Below are 21,199 nucleotides of genomic sequence, written 5' to 3'. Positions count from 1 at the left end.
CCACTAATGCAGGGATAAATAGACCTGTCTTGCCAGATGGATTTCACTCTTTTATTAACAAATTGAAGAGTGGCACTTTAATTTTTTCTATCTTTGAAATTGTTACAAATTTTGACACAGCTGCATTTTTATTTTCTTTCATTTTTGAGCTTGCTGTTATTTGATGTAGATATTTTGTATTTAGATACTACTTGTTACTTCAATAAAATTGGAACATTTTAAGATTGTTGCATATTTCATTAGCATTGTGTTGGGGCGATGGGGACAGGTGGGGCTTGGAAATTCCCCCTTGTCCAAAGTGGGGAATGACAGAAAAAGTTTGAGAACCACTGCCCCTAGAACGCCTTACTTTTGTACATCTGACAGGCCCCTCTGCTGTCCAGTTTTAAAACCTGTCTTAAATCCTATTTTTACTCATTGGCCTTCAACCTTATTGAGATTTTATCTTTCTCAACTTTTCTTGGTACTTGTATTTCTGCTGTTCCGGCTGTTCATATTATGTTTTATATCAAGTTATTATTATTATTATTATTATTATTATTGTTGTTGTTTTAAACTGTTGAGTCTTTACCCAAGTCATTTTATTACATGTTATTTTGTTTTAATAATAAAAAAAATGTATAATAATAAATACATTTAATTTATACTGCACTTTCTATCAAACGATCTCCAAGTGCTACAGGCAAAAAATATATATATATATAAATAAATAAATAAAAAACATACATTTAAAAAAATAAAAGCGTTAAAAAGCGTTAAAAATAAAACATCTAAAGGGGACCAAAAGCTTTGCCAAAAAGAAATGTTTTAAGGCCTTTTTTAAAACACTCAGTGGACTGAGGTGCCCTCAAGGTGTCATGGAGGGCGTTCCACAGATGCGGGGCAGCAGCACAAAATGCCCTATCTCCCATTGTCCTGAGTCTGATTCTGGGAATGTGGAGGAGGTTTGAGTGAGTGGAGCGAAGGGACCGGGTTGTCTTCTGTGGGTTGATAAGTTCTTTGAGGTAGGCGGGGGCATGTCCATGGATGCATTGATGTGTGAGGAGGGAAACCTTGTACTCAATCCTGGTGGAGATGGGAAGCCAGTGTAGTGAATGGAGGATGGGGGTAATGTGCTCATGTTTCCGCACTCTCATCAGGATCCTAGCTGCAGAGTTTTGAATGTACTGAAGCCTCTGCAGACTTTTTCTAGGGATCCCAATGAGAAGTGCGTTGCAATAGTCCAGTCTGGAGGAGACAAAGGCATGAACCAGCTTTTCTGCGTCTGGGAGGGAGAGAATGGGACGGAGTTTGGAAATATTTCGGAGGTGATAGAAAGAGGTCTTGCATAGGTGATACATATATATATATATATATATATATATATATATACACATACATACATACATACATATATCCGGGGACTGTCCCCGGAAATCAAGGAGGTCTGGTCACCCTGAGCCAAGGGCGGCTATCTGCTGGTTTTTCAACAGCACGGAGCCGGGTGTCCAATTCTGACACCCTCGCCTCCAAAGCCACGAAAACACTACATGTATTACATGTACCATTATCACTAAAGGAGGCAGAGAAATAACTAAACATCAGACACAGAGAGCAGGAGAGAGGGGGAGAGGGGGAGACTTGGAGACGGAGAAGCTGACGACAGGATATGGGAGGAAGCCATTGTGAGGCTAACGCTAGGCTAAGCCAAAGCTAGACTAACGACCTCTTACAACGCAAACAGTGTGAAACACGAGCAGTTCCCAAATGTGAAGTGCAGCAACAGAGAATGTGTTTTAAATGTGCTTATGAGTTAGAAACAGATAGATGTCACAGCAAAGAGATTAAAGATAGAAACGAAATTCCATAGTTTGCAATTACGGCACTTTTCTACAAAACACAGGGTTTCCCGCAGCGCTACCGCCTCGCCAACATTCCAAAAAAAACATTCCAAAAAAAACAACAAAAAAAACAAAAAAACTCAACATGCTTGCATGTTTATTTGACGTTAATACGCGTTTTTTGTTGCTGCTTTAGCGCGTGCATATACTGAATGGCAGGGAAAAAAACACATGGATATAGTAGTTTAGTTTTACTAGCGTAGTAGAGAGGATTTGTTGACTCAAATATAGTGCTTATTCAGATAAACAGCATTACATAGTGATGTTCTCTGGATGTTCATTTTATTTCTGTTAAATTCTTGAACTTGAAGAAAAGTTGTCACTAATTTATTCAATATTTGTGCAGAGTTTGCTGTTAAAAGAATACCAGTGCTTGGATCATTCCTTTTAACTATCGTCTTAAATAATATCGTCCTATTCACCGGACAATACCTAACAGACCGAGAGTTATTTATTAAACATTAAGTAACTTTAAAACAGTGTTGAATAGCACAACAAAGAATAAAGCTATTAAAATAATAATTCATGCTGTTTCACCAGTATTGTGCTTGTCAGAGGTTCATGTACAGATTAATAATCACTGTCCTGTGGGTTGTGATTCTAGATCTGAGTCTGACTTCCCCAACACATGGTGATGTGCCCCTGGGCAAGGCACTTAGCCCCGAGTTCTGTACGGATCTACTGATAATGTGTGCATTAGTGAGTGTGATTGGGTCTAATATAAAGCAGTTTGAGTCTGTGTTTATGCTTACCTGTCCTGTTTGTCTCGGCTGTCTGCCCTGTAGTGGTCTCTGTGATCTTTCCCATTGCTGAAAGAAGAGTAAGGTCTTTTCCTGGAGTCTACCACACTGGTCTTCTTGAGGGATTCAGAGCTATGTTTGTCTTTATTACTGCTGCTTTCCTGGTATCTTCCAGAAGGCTGATGTCTGTCCGAGCTGTAGCTGTCTCTGCTGCTGTCATCTTGGTGGGAGTTATCCTTCAGCCTTTCAGCATCTGTGCACAAAAAAAAAAATCCAAAATCAATGGGTAACAGTGACTTCTTAATTTAATAGTGTTCAGAAGAAGTGACTTACCCGAATGCTTATAGCCTGTAGTGTTTAAATTTCTAGTATTCTGCTCCACAGCCTAAAGATACAGAATATCCATGATGAATTTATAAGGTCTATGAAAATTAGAATACCAGAACATGACAACCCTAAGGGTTCACGTAGAAGCCAGCTGGACAGTGTTTTATGTCTCATTAAAAAGGCTTCTTCAGTTCTGAAGATGGCTGGAAGTAACAGGCTTATAAGTTGTAGCTAGAACAAGCACACTAATGGGACTTGATAGGGTGACGTAACAAACACACTTCATTGTTGGATACCTGGTCATTGGGAAACAAACTTCTGTTTGTTTACATAGGCTTTATCCACAATTCTGTCTTTGTTTTCTGGTTTTAGAAAGTTAAAAACGTGTTACAAACATGCTGTGTCATTAACTGTCACACTCGTTCACACAATCGTTTCGAGAAGGAGAACAATGGTTTGAGATTTTTTAGTTTACCAGCATGGAATCAAAGATAAAGAGCTCAGATCTTGGTATTGACAAATAGATGCAGAATGGACTCTGGATTGCAGCCGTTAAATGAAAAAAAATAAAAAAAATATATATATATATATATATTTAAAAAAAAAAAATAATAATTTAAAAAATACATTTCAACGGCATATCCAGATGTGTGTGTGTTTAGGGCATTTTCAGATTGATAAGTTTGATTCAAAGCTTGTTGTGTTGTTTTAGTTAGGGCTTTTAGCAAGCTGCTAGCACTAGCCAGCTAACACTAGCCTAGCCAGCTAAGGGGAGCAAACAAAGTGAAAGTAAAGATGATCCTTTGTGAATATTCCCTGCTTCATAAATACATTAACCGATGAGCCCCTAAATATTTTCAACATAAATGCAGAGTGGATGCCAGACTTAAAACAATGTCAAACAAATTTGTAAAGCAGACGAAAAATTAGACATCTTGGACCCACCTAAAGCTGCTTTGTCCATGAATATCTCTGAATTATTTGGTGGTATGAAAACTAACTATGGATTAGATAGAAAGCAAGCCTAGGTTCGGAGTGGGTGACGGCGGTGGTAGGTCATGTAAATCCTTTGTCCAATTATCATGCTTATATGGATCAAATCCATGGATCCTAGAGTTTTTTCTGAGCCTTCGGAACAGGGTCTAGCTTGTCTCAGTGCAGTCCATCCACTTATCTCTTAAGTACGGTCCATTTTTCAAGCACTTTGTCTCTCTCTCACAGCACAGCATCCCTATTAGCAATGTAAACTAAAGCCGATGCCCTAGAAAATGGCAACCGCATCCCACATGCATTGCAAAATTACGTGCCCTTTCGAGCCCCACAAGACTCAGCAGTTTATTTACATCTCAAAGATAAGGGACACCCATTTAAAGATAGTAATGTTCACATATTGGACAAGGAAGACAAGTGGTTTGAGAGAGGAGTAGAAGTGACATCTAGAGAAATCATGAAAAAGCAACACTAAACAGAAGAGTTCACCTCTGATGTCATCCTTCTAACCCCTGCTCTGTAACATTGATTTAATAATATGATTGCTCCGGATTTAAACATAAGCCATGTTCAGAACAGAAGATGTCTTTTGGATGAGAGATAAAACGTCTTTAAAAACTAGAGAGGTTCAGTTGTTTAAGCATTTACTGGTTAAGATGAGAAGAATAAGGTTTATTTCATGGACTTCACATACTTGGGCATTTTCTTGTCTTTTCTTGATTGCGTGCTTATACAATTTGTGTAGTTTTCTCGCATCAAACTCTGTAAATTTGGAAACAAATATCCACAGGTTCCTGTAAAACAAAACAAATCATAATTCAGATTACTCGTCAGAAACTGTGATGCGCCACTAATTTGCTTATATCCTTGGATTAAAATGTATAGTATTAATTTGGTTTGAGAAAATCCCGATGCAATGAAAAAACTAACTTTCTCCATTGTTTGATCTGTTCAGGATTGGAGTACTCCTTTAAACACTGAGTGATGTGGTCTCCAATCTTTATGAGGCACTGTCTGGTGTGTTCCAGCTGCTCACGCTCTGACAGGCCTTTTTCTGGTCTGTCCAGCTGCTTTAAGGCAGCTTTTACAGGTCGCATCCTCTCTTTGCACTGCAACATTAGAAAAAAAACAACAAAAATAAATACTGTTCAAACAACAAACACAGGTGCATACATATACATGTAAACAGTTGTAGCTATATCTACTCTTTAGTTAAAAAATAAATAAATCAATCTTAAACAAATTGTTCATTTTTTTTACTTTTCAATCAAGGAGAACCAAAGTATGAAAGAAAAACCCCAATGAAACCAGCGGTGGAGGACCAGTACAAATTATTTTAGTTCATGAAAGCAACACAGCTACACACTAAAACATGATATATTTTTTATTTGCCATCAAACTATGACTAATCTGATTTGCATCTGAAGCTAATTGACAGCTTTTTAGGCTGTGGGTGAAAGTGGAACTCTATTATGTGAATCCGGCCTCAGAGATTTCTTGAGATTTAATATCTGACCCCGTTTGACACTGTGTAACATTTTATAATCGCAAAAGGCATTCGTCAGACTTCTGTCTTTAATCTGTCCAGTTTCCTTCTGTTTACAGATCTGTTTCATTACTGTGAAATAAGCACTGTAATTATTTGGATGTTATATCACAGTCTGATAAAGAGTATTGCTGGGGTTGACTGTGTAAAGGACTCTTCATCAAAGGAAGAACATTACAGACATCTTCAGAGGTTCTAGAAGGGTCCCCAGAAAAAAGCTGGCCTTCTTTATAAGGTTGTTGAGCTTCTTTAAGTCAGTTGCTCTGATGTTGCTACCTCAACAGATGACGGGAGAGGAAATTACATTGTCCACAACACACGTAAAAATACAGTGGGGTAAAAAAGGTATTTAGTAAGCAATGGATTGTTCAAGTTCTCCTACCAATACTTATTTTTCCACCATAATTTACAGATAAGTTCTTTCAAAATCCAACAATGTGATTTCCTGGATTTCTTCCCCCATTTTGTCTCTCATAGCTGAAGCGTACCTATGATGAAAATCACAGACCTCTCATCTTTCTAAGTAGTAGAACATGCACAATCAGTGGCTGCACTAAATATTTTTTCATCACTTTATGCAGCATCTTACTGCAAAGGGACCTAAGCATTCTCAGAAAAAAACAGTTTGCCCTGTCCCTTCTTGTAGACAGCTTCATAGTTGTGTCTCCAGTCCAGTCTGTTGGCCAGGTTAAAACAAAGGTATTTCTACTCCTCCGCCACCTCCACTTATTCCAGGATGGTAATAGTTTTGGACCTATTCCTTTTCTTCCCGTGACCATCTTCTCACAGTTTTTTTTTTTTTTTTTTTTACTGTAGGTTGATTCTGAAAAAGGGGCTTATACAGCTAGGCCCAAAAATATTTGGACAGTGACACAAGTTTTGTTGTTTCAGCCGTTTATGAAAATATATTCAGGATACAATTATATAATCAATATGGACTTAAGGTGCAGACTCCCAACTGTAATTTGAGAGTATTCACATCCAAATTCGAGCATGGGTTTAGGAATCACAGCTCTTTAATACGTTGCCGCCTCTTTTTTAAGGGACCAAAGGTAAAGGTATCACCTATGCAAAGGTATGATTAAAATCACCAGATATTGCCATAAACGAATTGAGGTGTTGTATTTGTAGCAGCAACAACCAAGCTGATGTCAGAGCATACAGTGTCAGCAACAGCAGTTAGGGGAATATATGCAGTTCCCAAAATAACATTAGTGAACTCTGAGTAAATGATATGAACAAAAACTCACTAAAGGCCCAGTTCCAACGGCTCGTTATTGGCCGTGCACCACATGGCTCCCCTCATTTTTGAGTGTTTCAGGAGCACTTTTTTTCAGGGCCAACCTGGGTTCATTTAGCTCTGCTGAGGAGTAAGGCCAAAGTGAGCCAACTCAAGAGGAATTTACAAGGTTTTTCTCTGAGGAAGTCCAGAAAAACTGAAGAGAGATAAAACTAATATTAAAGACCACTATGAACAGGTTGGGTCAACCCGAAATATAATTTTATTAATTTCAAACCATGAACCTGAAGGGTAAAAAAAACTCATGCGGTAAAAAGCAGTGGCTGTCTGCCTTTCCATCTTTCTGTAGTAAAACTCGGAGCACCCGGGGCATGAGCAGCGGTTCCCTTTGGCAGCCTGGTCGCACTAAAGGAGCTTGAGCAATTTATCACACAGAATAATATTCAATTCAACTTTATTTATATAGCCCCAATTCATGAAATGTGTAATCTCAAGGCACTTTCCAAAGTCAGATTCAATCAGATTATACAGATTGGCTCAGATTATACAGATTGGTAAACAACAACAAAAAATTCCTATCTAAGGGAACCCAGTTGATTGCATCAAGTCCTGAAAAGCAGTATTCACTCCTCCTGAAGATGCGTAGAGCCACAGGGAGACTCGTCTGCATTGTTCATGGCTTTGCCGCCCAGACAAGGCAGCAGTTCCCTTGGGTAGCGCTGGCTGCTCTTGAGAAGCTCGAGCTTGGTCTCTGCGCTTTAACAATTCAATATCCGGGCTGCAGAGACTAAACTTCACAGTAACATGTCCTGAATGACACCAGCTCTTGTTCACAAACACTGCCAATCTACCACCTTGCCACTCTTCTTTAAATCTGTCTCCTTGCATGGTTAGAAAGCATGGCAAAGACACCGAGAGTAAAGGATATGATCCTGCAGTCATGTTTCAGTGAAAACTATATATTCTGACTAAATCCTTGCAAGGGCTTGGAATTCATCAAACTTGTTTCTCAAAGATCTCACATTGCCTATAATAACTGATCGAAGAGAAAGCTTAAATTTTGCCGTCCTCTCCTGCTCTGCATCCTCTGCCCCTTCTGTGCAACTTATCTGGGATTTGGGGACGTGGTTGAAGTATTATTTCATCTAATGAGATGTTAAGCAATGTCGTTGGCAGGGGTGATGCCCTCTTGGATAATGGTAGGAGAAAAGCTACAAGTGAACACAGGTGGCATGTTCGACAGCTCAAAACCACCACAGTTGAACAGGGCTAGTACAGTTTTTTGTTTGACAGATGCGTGAGTCATTAATCATGCTCATTCAAATCCTGACCAAGTGTTGTCAGACACTGTGAGAAAAAGGTTTTGCTCAGATGATCTGTTGAGGACACGCAGCGAGAACTCCCAAAGCAGAGCTCTGAGAACAAAATTATGTCATTTTGTTGGAGCGAGAACAAATTTCTTGCTTATCGCGAAGTAACAGCCTTAAATCAAATCCTCTTGTGTCAACACAACCTGGCTTTCACTTTGCGTTCAATAAAGCACTGATCAACATACCACACTGAAAGTTCTTTGGTCCAGTTCCTCAGACTCCTCACATATTGGCATATTTTCTGCAATACATGTCTTCTGAACAGGTATGTTTAAGGGTTTCTTTGTCCGTTCTCGTACCTCACCCTTTACTTCAATCTGGTAAAAAGAGATCAAAGTAAAAGTTTGAGAAAAAGTGTTTTATATTCATTAATGGAAAGCAAAATTCTTCATTTTGTCATTGGACACATTTTCCTCACCTTTACTCCATCCTCCTGTTTCTGAATTGGCTCAAAAAGTTTAATTTCCCTCCTATCTTTTGACTCCTCAGCCTCTTTGATGTCAGAGATTTCAGCCTTCTCTTTTTTCTCATTTTCTTCACCATCCCTCTCCTCTGATGAAGAAGCTTCAGGGTCATAATCGTCCTTTCCCTTCAACTTATCTCGTTGAATGAGTTTGCTTGCCGCCTTCCCTGCTGCCATCTTCAAAAATGGTAATTTATGTTACCGTACCCATAAAAACTAAAACGTTTTTTTTAGATATTACAGTCATGGCCAAAAGTATTGAGAATGACACAAATATATTTTCCCATGATCTGCTGCCCTCTGGTTTTCATGTGTGTATGTCAGATGTCAACACATACAGAAATACAATTGCAATCATATTATGAGTAACAAAAGCTTTTAATGACAGAATAAGTTAATGCAGCAAGTCAATATTTGCGGTGTTGACCCCTCTTCTTCAGGACCTCTGCAATTCTCCCTGGCATGCTCTCAACCAACTTCTGGACCAAATCCTGACTGATAGCAGTCCATTCTTGCACAATCAATGCTTGCATTTTGTCAGAATTCCTAGGTTTTCGTTTTTCCACCCGTCTCTTGATGATTGACCACAAGTTTTCAATGGGATTAAGATCAGGGGAGTTTCCAGGCCATGGACCCAAAATCTCTGTTTTGTTCCCTGAGCCAGTTAGATATCACCTTTGCTTTATGGCAAGGTGCTCCATCATGCTGGAAAAGGCATTGTTCATCACCAAACTGCTCTGGGACGGTTGGGAGAAGTTGCTCTCGGAGGACATTCTGGTACCATTCTTTATTCATGGCTGTGTTTTTAGGTAAGACTGTGAGAGAGCCGACTCCCTTGGCTGAGAAGCAATCCAACACATGAATGGTTTCAGGATGCTTTACAGTCGGCATGAGACCAGACTGGTGGTAGTGCTCACCTCGTCTTCTCCCAACCAGCTGTTTTCCAGATGTCCCAAACAATCAGAAAGGGGATTGATCAGAGAAAATGACTTTAGCCCAGTCCTCAGCAGTCCACTCCCTGGACCTTTTACAGAATATCAGTCTGTCCCTGATGTTTTTCCTGCAGAGAAGTGGCTTCTTTGCTGCCCTCCTTGAGACCAGGCCTTGCTCCAAGAGTCTCCGCCTCACAGTGCGTGCAGATGCTCTCACACCTGCCTGCTGCCATTCCTGAGCAAGCTTTGCACTGGTGGTAGCCAGATCCCGCAGCTGAAACACTTTTAAGAGGCGGTCCTGGCGCTTGCTGGTCTTTCTTGGGCGCCCTGGAGCCTTTTTGGCAACAATGGAACCTCTCTCCTTGAAGTTCTTGATGATGCGATAGATTGTTGACTGAGGTGCAATCTTTCTAGCTGCCATTCTCTTTCCTGTTAGGCCATTTCTGTGCAGTGCAATGATGACTGCACGTGTTTCTTTAGAGATAACCATGGTTCACAGAAGAGAGACAATGATGCCAAGCACCAGCCTCTTTTTAAAGTGTCCAGTGGTGTCATTCTTACTTAATCATGACAGATTGATCTCCAGCCCTGTCCTCATCACCACCCACACCTGTGTTAATGGAGCAATTACTGAAACCATGTTAGCTGCTCCTTTTAAGGCAGGGCTGCAGTGATGTTGAAATGTGTTTTGGGGGATAAAGTTCATTTTCTAGGCAAATATTGACTTTGCAATTAATTGCTGTTACGCTAATCACTCTTTATAACATTCTGGAGTATATGCAAATTGCTGTTATAAAAACTGAAGCAGTAGACTTTGTAAATATTAACATTTGAATCATTCTCAATACTTTTCGCCATGACTGTACATAACACAACAGGCAAGTAAGATTCTAGTTTACCTTTTCAACATCAGTTTCATTTTCATCATCAGACCTCTTGTCTGACGTCAGATCTGAAGAGGGGCTTTTTATCACATCATCCCCCTTTATTGACTTTAGAGTTTTGCCCATTTTCCTTCTCGGCTTCCTCTTCCGTGAATTTGCCTACATACATACAAAGCAATTCAATTATCCAACAAACCAAACCCTCCAATAGGTTTTATTGTGGAAGCCTAAATTAACAAATATGAAACCCACTGTTCCAGTTTGTTTCTGTGCTTCTTTTTTGGCCAGATCCTTGCTCAGTAATTTGATGAGGTAGTCTGCTCTGGCTTGAAGTTGCTTGGCTTGTGGCTTCTTGTCAGGATCATCTGGTAGTAGCTGAATTACAATTCAGACAATATTGTTATTCGAAATACACCATATTTCAATTAACATAGCTTATACCATTATCAATATAGAACAGAATTTTCTTAAACATAAAAAAGACGACAGCCAAAAAAAACTCAATCTTGCACATGAGAAGAATTAATAGTGGAGAACAATCAATTAAAAGAAGGAATTGAGCAGGAATCACACTAAAAGAAATGTGGAATGTTTAATCATAAATGAGAAATAAAAAAAAACTTTATATATAGACTAAGAAAACTTGATTCACTAGCAACATGAAAGCCTCCTCTAAAGATCAATGTTCAATGAGGAATAAGCAATGGTGTCTTCTATAGACCAAACAGCATCCCTCCGAACATTAGGGTGGGGTACAGTCCTAATTACAACCACTCCATCTAAATCCACTAAAAAGACAGAAAGCCACAAGGGTATCACTGTTCTGCTCCTTCCGTGCAAGAAATATCAGGCAAACTGCTTATATATGTCCATGTTTAAATTGGAGGATTTTTTTGTTTTTTTGTAAAGTGCTTTAGGGCATTTGTTATTATTCGATTCCCACAGACTGCCCTTAGCCCCAGAATGCTCCCCGGGTGCTTCACAGTGGCAGCGCCCGAGGAAAAGACAGAAGACAAATTTCATTGGAATGTATGTTGCAATTACAAGATGATTATCATCATCAAGGAGCATGGGAGGAAGAATGAAATATCTTTTGTTATAGGTCTCCTTTCCTGTGGAACCAGTTCCTAATTTTTTTCTGGGAGTCAGACACCCTGTCTACTACTACGCTTAAAGCCTTTCTTTCGATAAAGCTTCTAGTTGGAGTGGGTTGGGATATCCTGCACTATCTCTATAGACATGTAGCTTTAGACTTAGGCTGCAGCATACTGACCACTTTTTCACACTGTTACACTCTCCTACAACATGTCAATTTTGCATTACCTGCTCTTATTTTAGCTTTTAACTTTATGTTCTCTGCCAGTTTTTCTCTTCCTATAAGCTATATCTTGGAGTTGTGTTTAACTGTGACAACAGCAAACAGGCATAAATCAGAGAAAACTGGATTCTTGCTTAGTTTTTTCTGAAAACGTTTAGATACCTATCCAGGAGTCTTTGTCAATTCTGGTGGTTGGAACACTGCTCTTTTTAAGGACATGAGGCCCATCCTCCTAAGTCAGATGCAAAATGATGACCCATCCGTTATTGTTTTGGGTCATTAGAGGCTGTTCTTGGTGTGAGTGGAGTACTTGGTCACCTGAATCCCGATGAGACTGTTGACGTAATCGCTTTGGAATGTGTTGGACGACCAAGCTGTAAACACTGGGGACTTTACAACTGCCTGGGTTTCCCTACTTAGAAAGCTTTTTAATTAATTTTGATATTAGACTGAGCTTGGCTTGTGTAAAAACTAGGATCAAATTATGCAATTGACTTTGTATATGGATGATTGGATTGAAAAGACCGTTTTCTTTAAAGCTAAAATCTGCTCACAATTTCTCCTTCTCAATAAGAACACTTAACACTAAGTCATGAGGATCTGCTAATAAAGTTCGGTAATGTCCAATTAATGTCCTTGTCAATGCTTCACAATGACACAGGTAGTTGCAACACCCACATTATTTAACAGATGTTATTTCTGCACATCCTGGCCTAGTAGCCAAAGTACAGTTAAATTGATTTTAAATTAGTTTTACAGCTCTTTTTTATTTAAAGTCAGCAAATGTTATGTTATGTACATATATTATGTATTAAGTGGAAGACCTGAGTGCCTATTACACATATAAAAAGTTGCAATCACTGTTTGCATAACGCAAAAAATTCAAAGAATGTAAAAACCTACCTTGTGTGTGAGATTTAAGTCTGGGTCCATCTTGATCATCTCCCAGCTGCCATAACCATATTCATAAATTCCTATGAGAAGACTTGAATCATCCTCCTTCCCCCATTCAATGTCAAAGTGTGCCGCTTTTGAGTGACATGGAATCATATACCTACACAATTAGAAAAAGTTAATATCCAGAAATGAAACATACTTTTCCTGATTATGAATATGTAAAAATAATTTATCTGAGAACTATAGTATGCTGCTATTTCAATTCCTAAAAGAGTCTACCTGGAGAACTAAAAACATAAAATAATAAATTAAAACACAATTGAGGAGTTGATTTATTAGATGGAACCAATTGAGTAATTTAATAATTGACTATTTTCTTTTCAAGCAGGCCATATAAGGAGTTTCCTGTTACCTGTGTAAGACAGTTTCCATTTTCTGTGGTCAAAAGGTTTGAAGAAAGGAGAATTTGAAAAAATTCTACCCAGAATAAGCAGTATGTGGTAAAAGAATGTTTGAGTCCTAAATTACACATTCGAAATCCATCAATTATAAAAGGAACATTTCAAACCAAGACCGAGAATCTTTATGGAAAAATAGACGCTACATCTTTTGCTTGTGATTTTACCTGTCATCAGATAGGTGTATGTAATAATGCATTTATACATATTTTTGCCTTAGAACATTAACCACAGGAAAATTCGGAGGATTTAAAGTTGTGTTTATTAGTCATGGGAGATGTTTTAAAATCCAATTATTAAAAGCCTTTATAATTAATTTTCAAGATTAATCACATTTTTATCAAGAAGCAATAAGGGACAATAAGAAAAGCTTTTCAAATCCGATAAATTTCTTAGTAACCGACTCAAACAGACACGATTTGTATTATGTCAATGGAAGAACAAGTTCTACCTCTACCTGGTGCATCCGACCATAAAGCAAAATCATTACTCTTCTAAATCATGCAAATATTTAGCTTCTATAGTTTACATAACAGGGTTGCTGTCATTTAGTTCTATATTCAGAAGGATTCAACCTCTGTGTCACAACACACACTGCATTTTAGGGGAAATTTTTCACATCCTCACACTTTCAACACTAAATGCATTTTTCCTCCTTGTCTGATACCGCATAATTGACCAAAAGACAGTAAAGTTCAAATATAAAACTGAAATAAACATGGATGTTGCTAAAGATACTCCCTTGCTTTAGATGTTAAATTCTGAGTCTCTGTAGTACCATCTGTGAAATTGACCCTCAAAGGCAGTGTTCAGCTTTACTTACACTGTAATTAACACACTCACTGAATGGTATTCTAACAAAATACCCTACCCATTTACCCTCCTCACCTTGTGCTACCATGCAATTTTGCTGCCCCCTCATCAGTTGATTGCCTACACTGGCCAAACAAGGTTGTGGTGCCATGTGGCTTGCAGATAGCTATACTATTATTTACAATTGTACTTGCAATTAAATGCGTTACGTAAGCTCCAGGGGTGTAACACCCGTGCGTTTCCCAAGTGCAGTATAGACAATTTTCAGTTATTTAACAATGTGCAATATGTGCCATGTTTACAATGCTCAGAATTATTTACATTCTTTATCTTTGTAGACATTTCCTTTCCTTCCAATTCTGCTTATTTTATATACCAAAAAAATGCTGCTGTTATGTTTCTGCATCTTTCCAGAACCATTGCAACTAAAGCTTGTCCAGACATGTATTTGATGATGTAAATCTGAATGAGGATAAAGTCTATGTTAAGTACTTTAATGCTTGTGTTTTTTCTGTAAAACTAAAATTAACTTGGTAAAGTTCTAGTCCAAGCCTTTATTGAATTTAAATACTGACAAATCCCTAATTATTTTTTGATACTGTATATTAGAAGAACAATAAAAGTATTTCCTAACTGAAAGTCACACAATAACCTTAGAAACCTTACTTCTTTCTCTCCTCTGGATCAGCAGGGATGGCCTTGTGTAGTGGAGCCAATTCTTCTTCATGGGAGATAACAAGCTTGGCATTAACTTGGACTCCAGAGATCCTAAATGTGGGACCTTTAACTTTTCCTCGTCTGCCTCCTAATAATTATGCAATAAAAAAAAGCAAGCATTTTATTTTTAACAGATGAAAAATAAAAATGCATTGCTGCCCTGTGATAAGTTTACATACAATGAATAAATGTTTAAACGTTTCATTTTATAGTTAAACAATAATTTTTCTAGAGGAAGCTTGGTAAATATATCTGTGTGACTGAGTGTCAAGGTAAAAGGTTGCCCAATATCTGAAGATGTGCAAATGTGACCATCAACTTTCAGCTACATAAAAAGTAATTATCTACAGTAACTATTTATCTATTGACCGATCTATGTTGTTCAAAGGATTAAGGGAATTTTTAAAAATAAATTCCAAGTTAGTTAAACTTCTGGAATATTGACCTGGTAAATTGAGCAGTAAAGAGAATTCTGTAGAGTTCAGTGTCTGCAGTTTTATTGTTATGAAATAATGTTGCATTCCATTTGTCCTCGGTAGTTGAAAATTTCAGCTGAAAAAGCTCCTAAAGTTGGAATTACAAGTCAGTGCAACAGCACCACACCCAACTTCTGCATTCATGATAGCTGCTAACCACAGTAGCATTAAGTAAAACTGTCTATAGAGATTTGTGTAACATTTAGTTGGTCATACATGTACTACTTGTCATTTACTCATGGTACCACAGATAAAAGTACAAACGTTTAGGTGACTAAGCCTTTTCTTTGGCTACACATTGAAGCTGGAATCAGCTGGAATCAAGCTTTTATTTAGATTCAATTTAGATTTATAACTGAACTTGGCCACTTTCTACATCATAGCTCAAGACATTTCCTTAGGCAAGCAGGCTTTTAATACTTAAAACAGTGGTGGAATTTTGGTTTGTATCTTCCTTGTATCCATTTTGTGTCATCTACCATTTTATACCCATTTTTATGTTTTTTTTTATCTTCGTGTTTTTGTTGTTATATATTGACTTTGCTAATCACTTGGGGCACCATTATTGTGGAAATGGCTATACTAATAAAAATAAATGATTAGCTATCTGGATAAAAATCCATTGATTCATTCCTGGTGCATGAAAATGCCAGACCTCATGTGTACATGAGTATACAGGCACCTCGCATTGTCTAGAACCCCAATGATACCGTGATCAGGATCTGGGAGATGATACACCAGGGCACCCTCTGTCACCATATAAAGACAGCCTGGCGCTGTCAGGCATGCATAGAAGCGCAATATTCAATGCTTGATATCATACTTAATACCGCAGCAAAGATTTTTCAAAGCAGAGAGTTATTAGTGGTTAATAGCAAAAATTATTAATTACAATATGACTGTTGAGGGACAAATAAAGGATCATCCTACAATAAAATCAATTGTATTTCAAAACAAAGAGGATCTCACATTCCACAATAACCTCTGTTATTAGCCTCCAAAAGCTTTACACAGAAGTAATGGAGGTGGGCGCACTGCATTGTTTTGTTTCTTAACTCTATTAGTCAACTGAGCCAACAGTGGATTAACATAACATTGATTCGTACCGCAGCAGAATGGAATGGAAGCACATCTCGATAGGGGAGCTTAGACTGACAGAACAGTCATTGGGCTGTCCGCGAAGTTAATATTTAGACAGCATTTGCTTATATCGTCTGGGAATTGTACTACTACACTGCTGCATATACAGGAGGTTTACCTGTAGGTGACCATTTTAAGTTTCTCACAAACAGTGTTTTAAGGTTAATTTGTAGCATTAGTCTGTAGAATTCAACAATAGCTTAGCATGTTGCATCTTTCAGCATTTCAGTTTTTTTCTTTTCAATCTGCCTCATAGGGATAGTTTTTCAAAACAACGCTTTCGTGTTGGTCTTGTTGACAATGAGGGTTGGATGTGTTTTTCTGGCTGTACTTGAAATGTAAGCTAAGTTTACACTTTCAGGAGCAGATCATTGTTGAGATGAGCATCTGCAGAAAGACGGGGCTATTATTGCAGCACTGCAGTTCAGAAGAAATGAGACAAACTGGGTAAAAGTGAAGGGGTCGGTTTCTGTCGATTTTGAAACTAATTACCATTTTGAGTGATTAATTTCTATTGTAAGATCGATTAAAGGAACAGACTTCGACTTGTCCACCACTAGTGTCAGTTGGCATTTAAATCACCTGTATAATTATATCATGAAAAAGTAGATTTTTTTTCAGTACTTTCAATCAAAAAGTGAAACTTGTATATCTTGCATTAAACACAGACTGATATATTTCAAAGTTTATTTCTTTTAAGGTTGATGATTATAACTCACAACTAATGAAAACCCCAAATTCAGTATCTCAGAAAATTGTAATATTGTAAAAAAGGTTCAATATTAAAGAAATTTGGTGCCACACTTTAATCAGCAAATTAATTAAAAACAACTAGAGGCCTTTAAAAGGCCTCTCAGTCAAGTTCTGTAGGCAACACAATAGGTGTTGCCTATACAATAGTATATATATGTATATACACACACACACACACACACACACACACACACAGGACTGTCTCAGAAAATTAGAATATTGTGATAAAGTTCTTTATTTTCTGTTATGCAATTAAAAAACATGAATATGTCATACATTCTGGATTCATTACAAATCAACTGAAATATTGCAAGCCTTTTATTGTTTTAATATCGCTGATTATGGCTTACAGCTTAAGAAAATTAAAAAATCCTATCTCAAAATATTAGAATATTTCTTCAGACCAAGTAAAAAAAAATTATAACAGCAAAACCAAATCAAACATTTGAAAATGTCCATTAATGCACTCAGTACTTGGTTGGGAATCCTTTTGCACAGATGACTGCATCAATACGGCGTGGCATAGAGGCAATCAGCCTGTGGCATTGCTGAGGTGTTATGGATGCCCAGGATGCTTCAATAGCGGCCTTTAGCTCATTTGCATTGTTGGCTCTGGTGTCTTTCAGCTTCTTCTTCACAATACCCCACAAATTCTCTATGGGGTTCAGGTCAGGGGAATTGGCAGGCCAATCAAGGACAGTAATGCCATGGTCAGTACACCAGTTACTGGTGGTTTTGGCACTGTGGGCAGGTGCCAGATCATGCTGGAAAATGAAATCATCATCTCCATAGAGCTTTTCAGCAGATGGAAGCATGTAGTGCTCTAAAATCTCTTGGTACACAGCTGCATTTACTCTGGACTTGATGAAACACAGTGGACCAACACCAGCAGCTGACATGGCTCCCCAAACAATCGTTGACTGTGGGAACTTCACACTGGATTTCAAGCAACTTGGATTTTGCACCTCTCCAGCCTTTCTCCAGACTCTGGCGCCTTGACTACCAAATGACATACAAAACTTGCTTTCATCTGAAAAGAGGACTTTGGACCACTCTGCAACTGTCCAGTGCTTCTTTTCCATAGCCCAAGTCAGACGCTTCTTCCGTTGTCTTGAATTCAGAAGTGGCTTGACCATGGGAATACGGCTATTGTAGCCCATTTCCCGGACACGTCTGTGAACAGTGGCTTTTGATACCTGGACTCCAGCTTCAGTCCACTGTCTTTGAAGCTCCCCCGAATTGTGGAAGCGGCTCTTCTTCACAATGCTGTTAAGGCTGCGGTCACCTCTCTTGGTTGTGCAGCGTTTCCTGCCACATTTCCCCCTTCCAACACACTTTTTGTGAATGTGCTTTGAAACTGCACTCTGTGAACAGCCTGCTCTTTGAGAAATTTCTTTTTGTGTCTTACCCTCCTGATGGAGGGTGTCAATGATGGTCTTCTGGACAGCAGTCAGATCAGCAGTCTTCCTCATACTTGTCATTTAGTTTACTGAACCAAGCTGAGTGTTTTTCAAGGCTCAGGAAACCCTTGCAGGTGTTTCGAGTTAATTAGACGATTCAAGTGATTAGTTGAATAGCCTACTAGTATACTCTTTCACGATATTCTAATATTTTGAGATAGGATATTTGGGTTTCTTAAGCTGTAAGCCATAATCAGCGATATTAAAACAATAAAAGGCTTGCGATATTTCAGTTGATTTGTAATGAATCCAGAATGTATGACATTTCATGTTTTTTAATTGCATTACAGAAAATAAAGAACTTTATCACAATATTCTAATTTTTCCTGCATATATATATATATATATATATATATATATATATATATATATATATATATATATATATATTAGTCTGTGTGTAATGATTAAATAGAATTACAAGTTTCACTTTTTGAATGGTATTACTGAAAAAAACATTTACTGAACCTTTTCATGATATTCTAATTATGTGACCAGCACCTGTAGGTAGGGATGGGTACCTTTTACATTTTAACCTATACCGATACTTAACAGTACCTATTTTCAGTATTTTTGTGTATTTAAGTAGTAATAAATTGTAGTTTATTAAAAAAAAAAATCCCTTTTTTTATTTATAAACATATTTATTTCTAAATATATAAAGTTGTTTGGATCTAGAAATGAACAGTATTAAATAATTTATGAATTTTAATGCACTGCCTGAATCCACAGCACATAAAACACTTTTTTACCAAAACAACAGCTATCAGAGGCACACAGAGTGAATGAGGTGAACACTGGATTGAAGCTGCGTGTGAATAAAAGTCATGCAATTCTTTTAGTGCAACAGTTTCAGAGAAAAAAAAAATTAAAAACATTCTTTTATACTGCTATGTAAATCATGGCAGGATACATTTGCAATGCGGTAACAGAGATTCTCCTCTCTGCTCTGAATACAGGGACGTTTCAGGACAAGGCAGCAGAAGCTGTCTGTGAGACAGTTGGAGAAGTGGGAATGGGCTCACAGCAACACTTGCTCCTCTCTAAAGGCAATAACTCCTGAATGATTGTTACTTTCATGGGAAGTCACCAATAACAGAAGACACTACATTTTTTGCTAGCCGCGTGTTTGAAAGAAGTGTGCTGGATGGGTTCGATAATTCGCTAAATATAGAGAAAAATTTGCTAAATTGGCAACAGTGACCGGGTGCTTCCTCAGATTAGAAGTATTACCACCACTGGCCTTGTACTTCTCTTCATAAATATTGCAGCGAGTGGAATCTGCATCTTATTTTTGGAAAGCGGAGAGATACCTTTGAGCGATTTCTATCAGCCATAGTTGTTTACTAGACCACGGCTACTGACATCACACTCTTGTGCGTGCAATGCTGTGTTCAAGTTCGGCATGGAAAATCTTGGAGTTGTGTTTAACAACTCCAAGATATAGTTCGGCATGGAAAATCGCCCACTCTACAGTCATGCTTTCGGGTACCAAAACGTGGGACCGTTTCATTTTTCTGTTCATTTACACCCAGCTATTAGGTGTTGGCTGATTCAAGGGCATCTTTGCACAGCCTTAATCATGGGTTCTGTCTGATGTGGTTGACCCTGACTGCTATTGCTCCTGTCTTGAGAGTGTGTTCCTGTGTAACCACAGACAGTGCTTCCGTGCTCTTCTTCATTCAGCACTCTCTTGCCATTGGTAGGACTTTTCAATATCATCCAACTCCTCAATCTGTTGATAGTAGGTGTCATGCAAAGATTCTCAAAAACTATTCCAATCACTGTTGTTCAAATATTCCAAAATACTTCACCAGCATCCTAATCTTAAATAGGAACTGAAGGATTACCTGATGTCTTCTCTGGTCCACAAGGGTTTTCACGTAGTGTTTTTACACATCCATTATGAACAGTGTCTGCTAAGCGTTTCAGGTCATGTTCAGATTTATCCACAAGTTCAGCATCGCGAGCAATGGCATCCAACCTGCGTTTAAAAGCAGATGTTAAACATGTAACATCTTTTTTTAGTGTTAGGGTTAATCAGAACTTTTATCAAAATCAGTAGCTGATATGTTTTACCTTTCAAGGGGTCCACCAAATTTTTTGTAGCTCTTGACAAACCTGCCAGTAGTTATACAATGTCAGTTGGAATATATGACACCCAAATAAAGGGCGGGAAAAAAGCTAATGCAGCTGATATTCACCTGCGGATCTCAGCATCTGTAAAACCTTTAATATTTTCCCGTGGAATAGTCCGAGGTCTTCCTCGTTTTTTTGGTCTCTTTCGGTCCGAAATGGAGTCGCTATCAGAGCCAGAATATCTCCTGTTCCTACTCTGCCGCCTCTCAGAGTTAAATGTTATCTGAGGATACAAACCAGAAAAATAACATTTTTCAAATAAAACCCAAAATGTAATATTAAAAATGTCCAAAACTAAAAATGACCTAAACTTAACTCTCCAAAGGTTTCTGCAACTGTTTGCCATTCACCACACAAACAATATTATGCAACAAATTCCAGAAAAGTCTTGCTTCTTTTGAGGAAGAGTTTTTTAAATCTTTGGAAAGCTAAGATTTAAAAACCTCCATTAAGTGTTTTCAGTAAGTTTCTGAATGTGTTTCAGAAGTGAATTTATGAAGTCAGTGACTGTGGCTTAGTGTAGTCGTCTGGTAAACAGAAGGTTGAGGTAGTGATGAAGTAACTGAGGTAGTGGTTGGATTCCAGCTTCCCCTTGCCACATGTCGATGTGCCCCTGGGCAAGGTACTTAACCCCAAATTGTCTACTGACTACCACA

General features: G+C 38.1%; 1 protein-coding gene across 3 annotated transcripts in view; it reads right to left on the bottom strand.

The window, feature by feature from the left end:
• The window catches only part of chd1 (chromodomain helicase DNA binding protein 1), a 103,278-nt gene that overhangs the window by 13,615 nt on the left and 68,464 nt on the right, over positions 1-21,199 (bottom strand). For all 3 annotated transcript variants that reach the window (XM_036133591.1, XM_036133592.1, XM_036133590.1), the window contains exons 23-35: positions 20,609-20,766; positions 20,484-20,525; positions 20,255-20,388; positions 14,525-14,663; positions 12,594-12,744; positions 10,625-10,747; positions 10,388-10,531; positions 8,512-8,733; positions 8,279-8,410; positions 4,868-5,046; positions 4,632-4,731; positions 2,954-3,005; positions 2,633-2,873 (exon numbers count right to left, since the gene is read on the bottom strand). In XM_036133591.1, the coding sequence (XP_035989484.1) occupies positions 2,633-2,873; positions 2,954-3,005; positions 4,632-4,731; positions 4,868-5,046; positions 8,279-8,410; positions 8,512-8,733; positions 10,388-10,531; positions 10,625-10,747; positions 12,594-12,744; positions 14,525-14,663; positions 20,255-20,388; positions 20,484-20,525; positions 20,609-20,766 (1,817 nt within the window). The remainder of the gene's footprint in view (positions 1-2,632; positions 2,874-2,953; positions 3,006-4,631; positions 4,732-4,867; positions 5,047-8,278; positions 8,411-8,511; positions 8,734-10,387; positions 10,532-10,624; positions 10,748-12,593; positions 12,745-14,524; positions 14,664-20,254; positions 20,389-20,483; positions 20,526-20,608; positions 20,767-21,199) is intronic.

The sequence above is a fragment of the Fundulus heteroclitus genome, unplaced genomic scaffold (genome assembly GCF_011125445.2).
Source record: "Fundulus heteroclitus isolate FHET01 unplaced genomic scaffold, MU-UCD_Fhet_4.1 scaffold_64, whole genome shotgun sequence".
NCBI classification, from domain to species: Eukaryota; Metazoa; Chordata; class Actinopteri; order Cyprinodontiformes; family Fundulidae; genus Fundulus; species Fundulus heteroclitus.
This window is presented reverse-complemented; position numbering and strand designations above follow the sequence as displayed.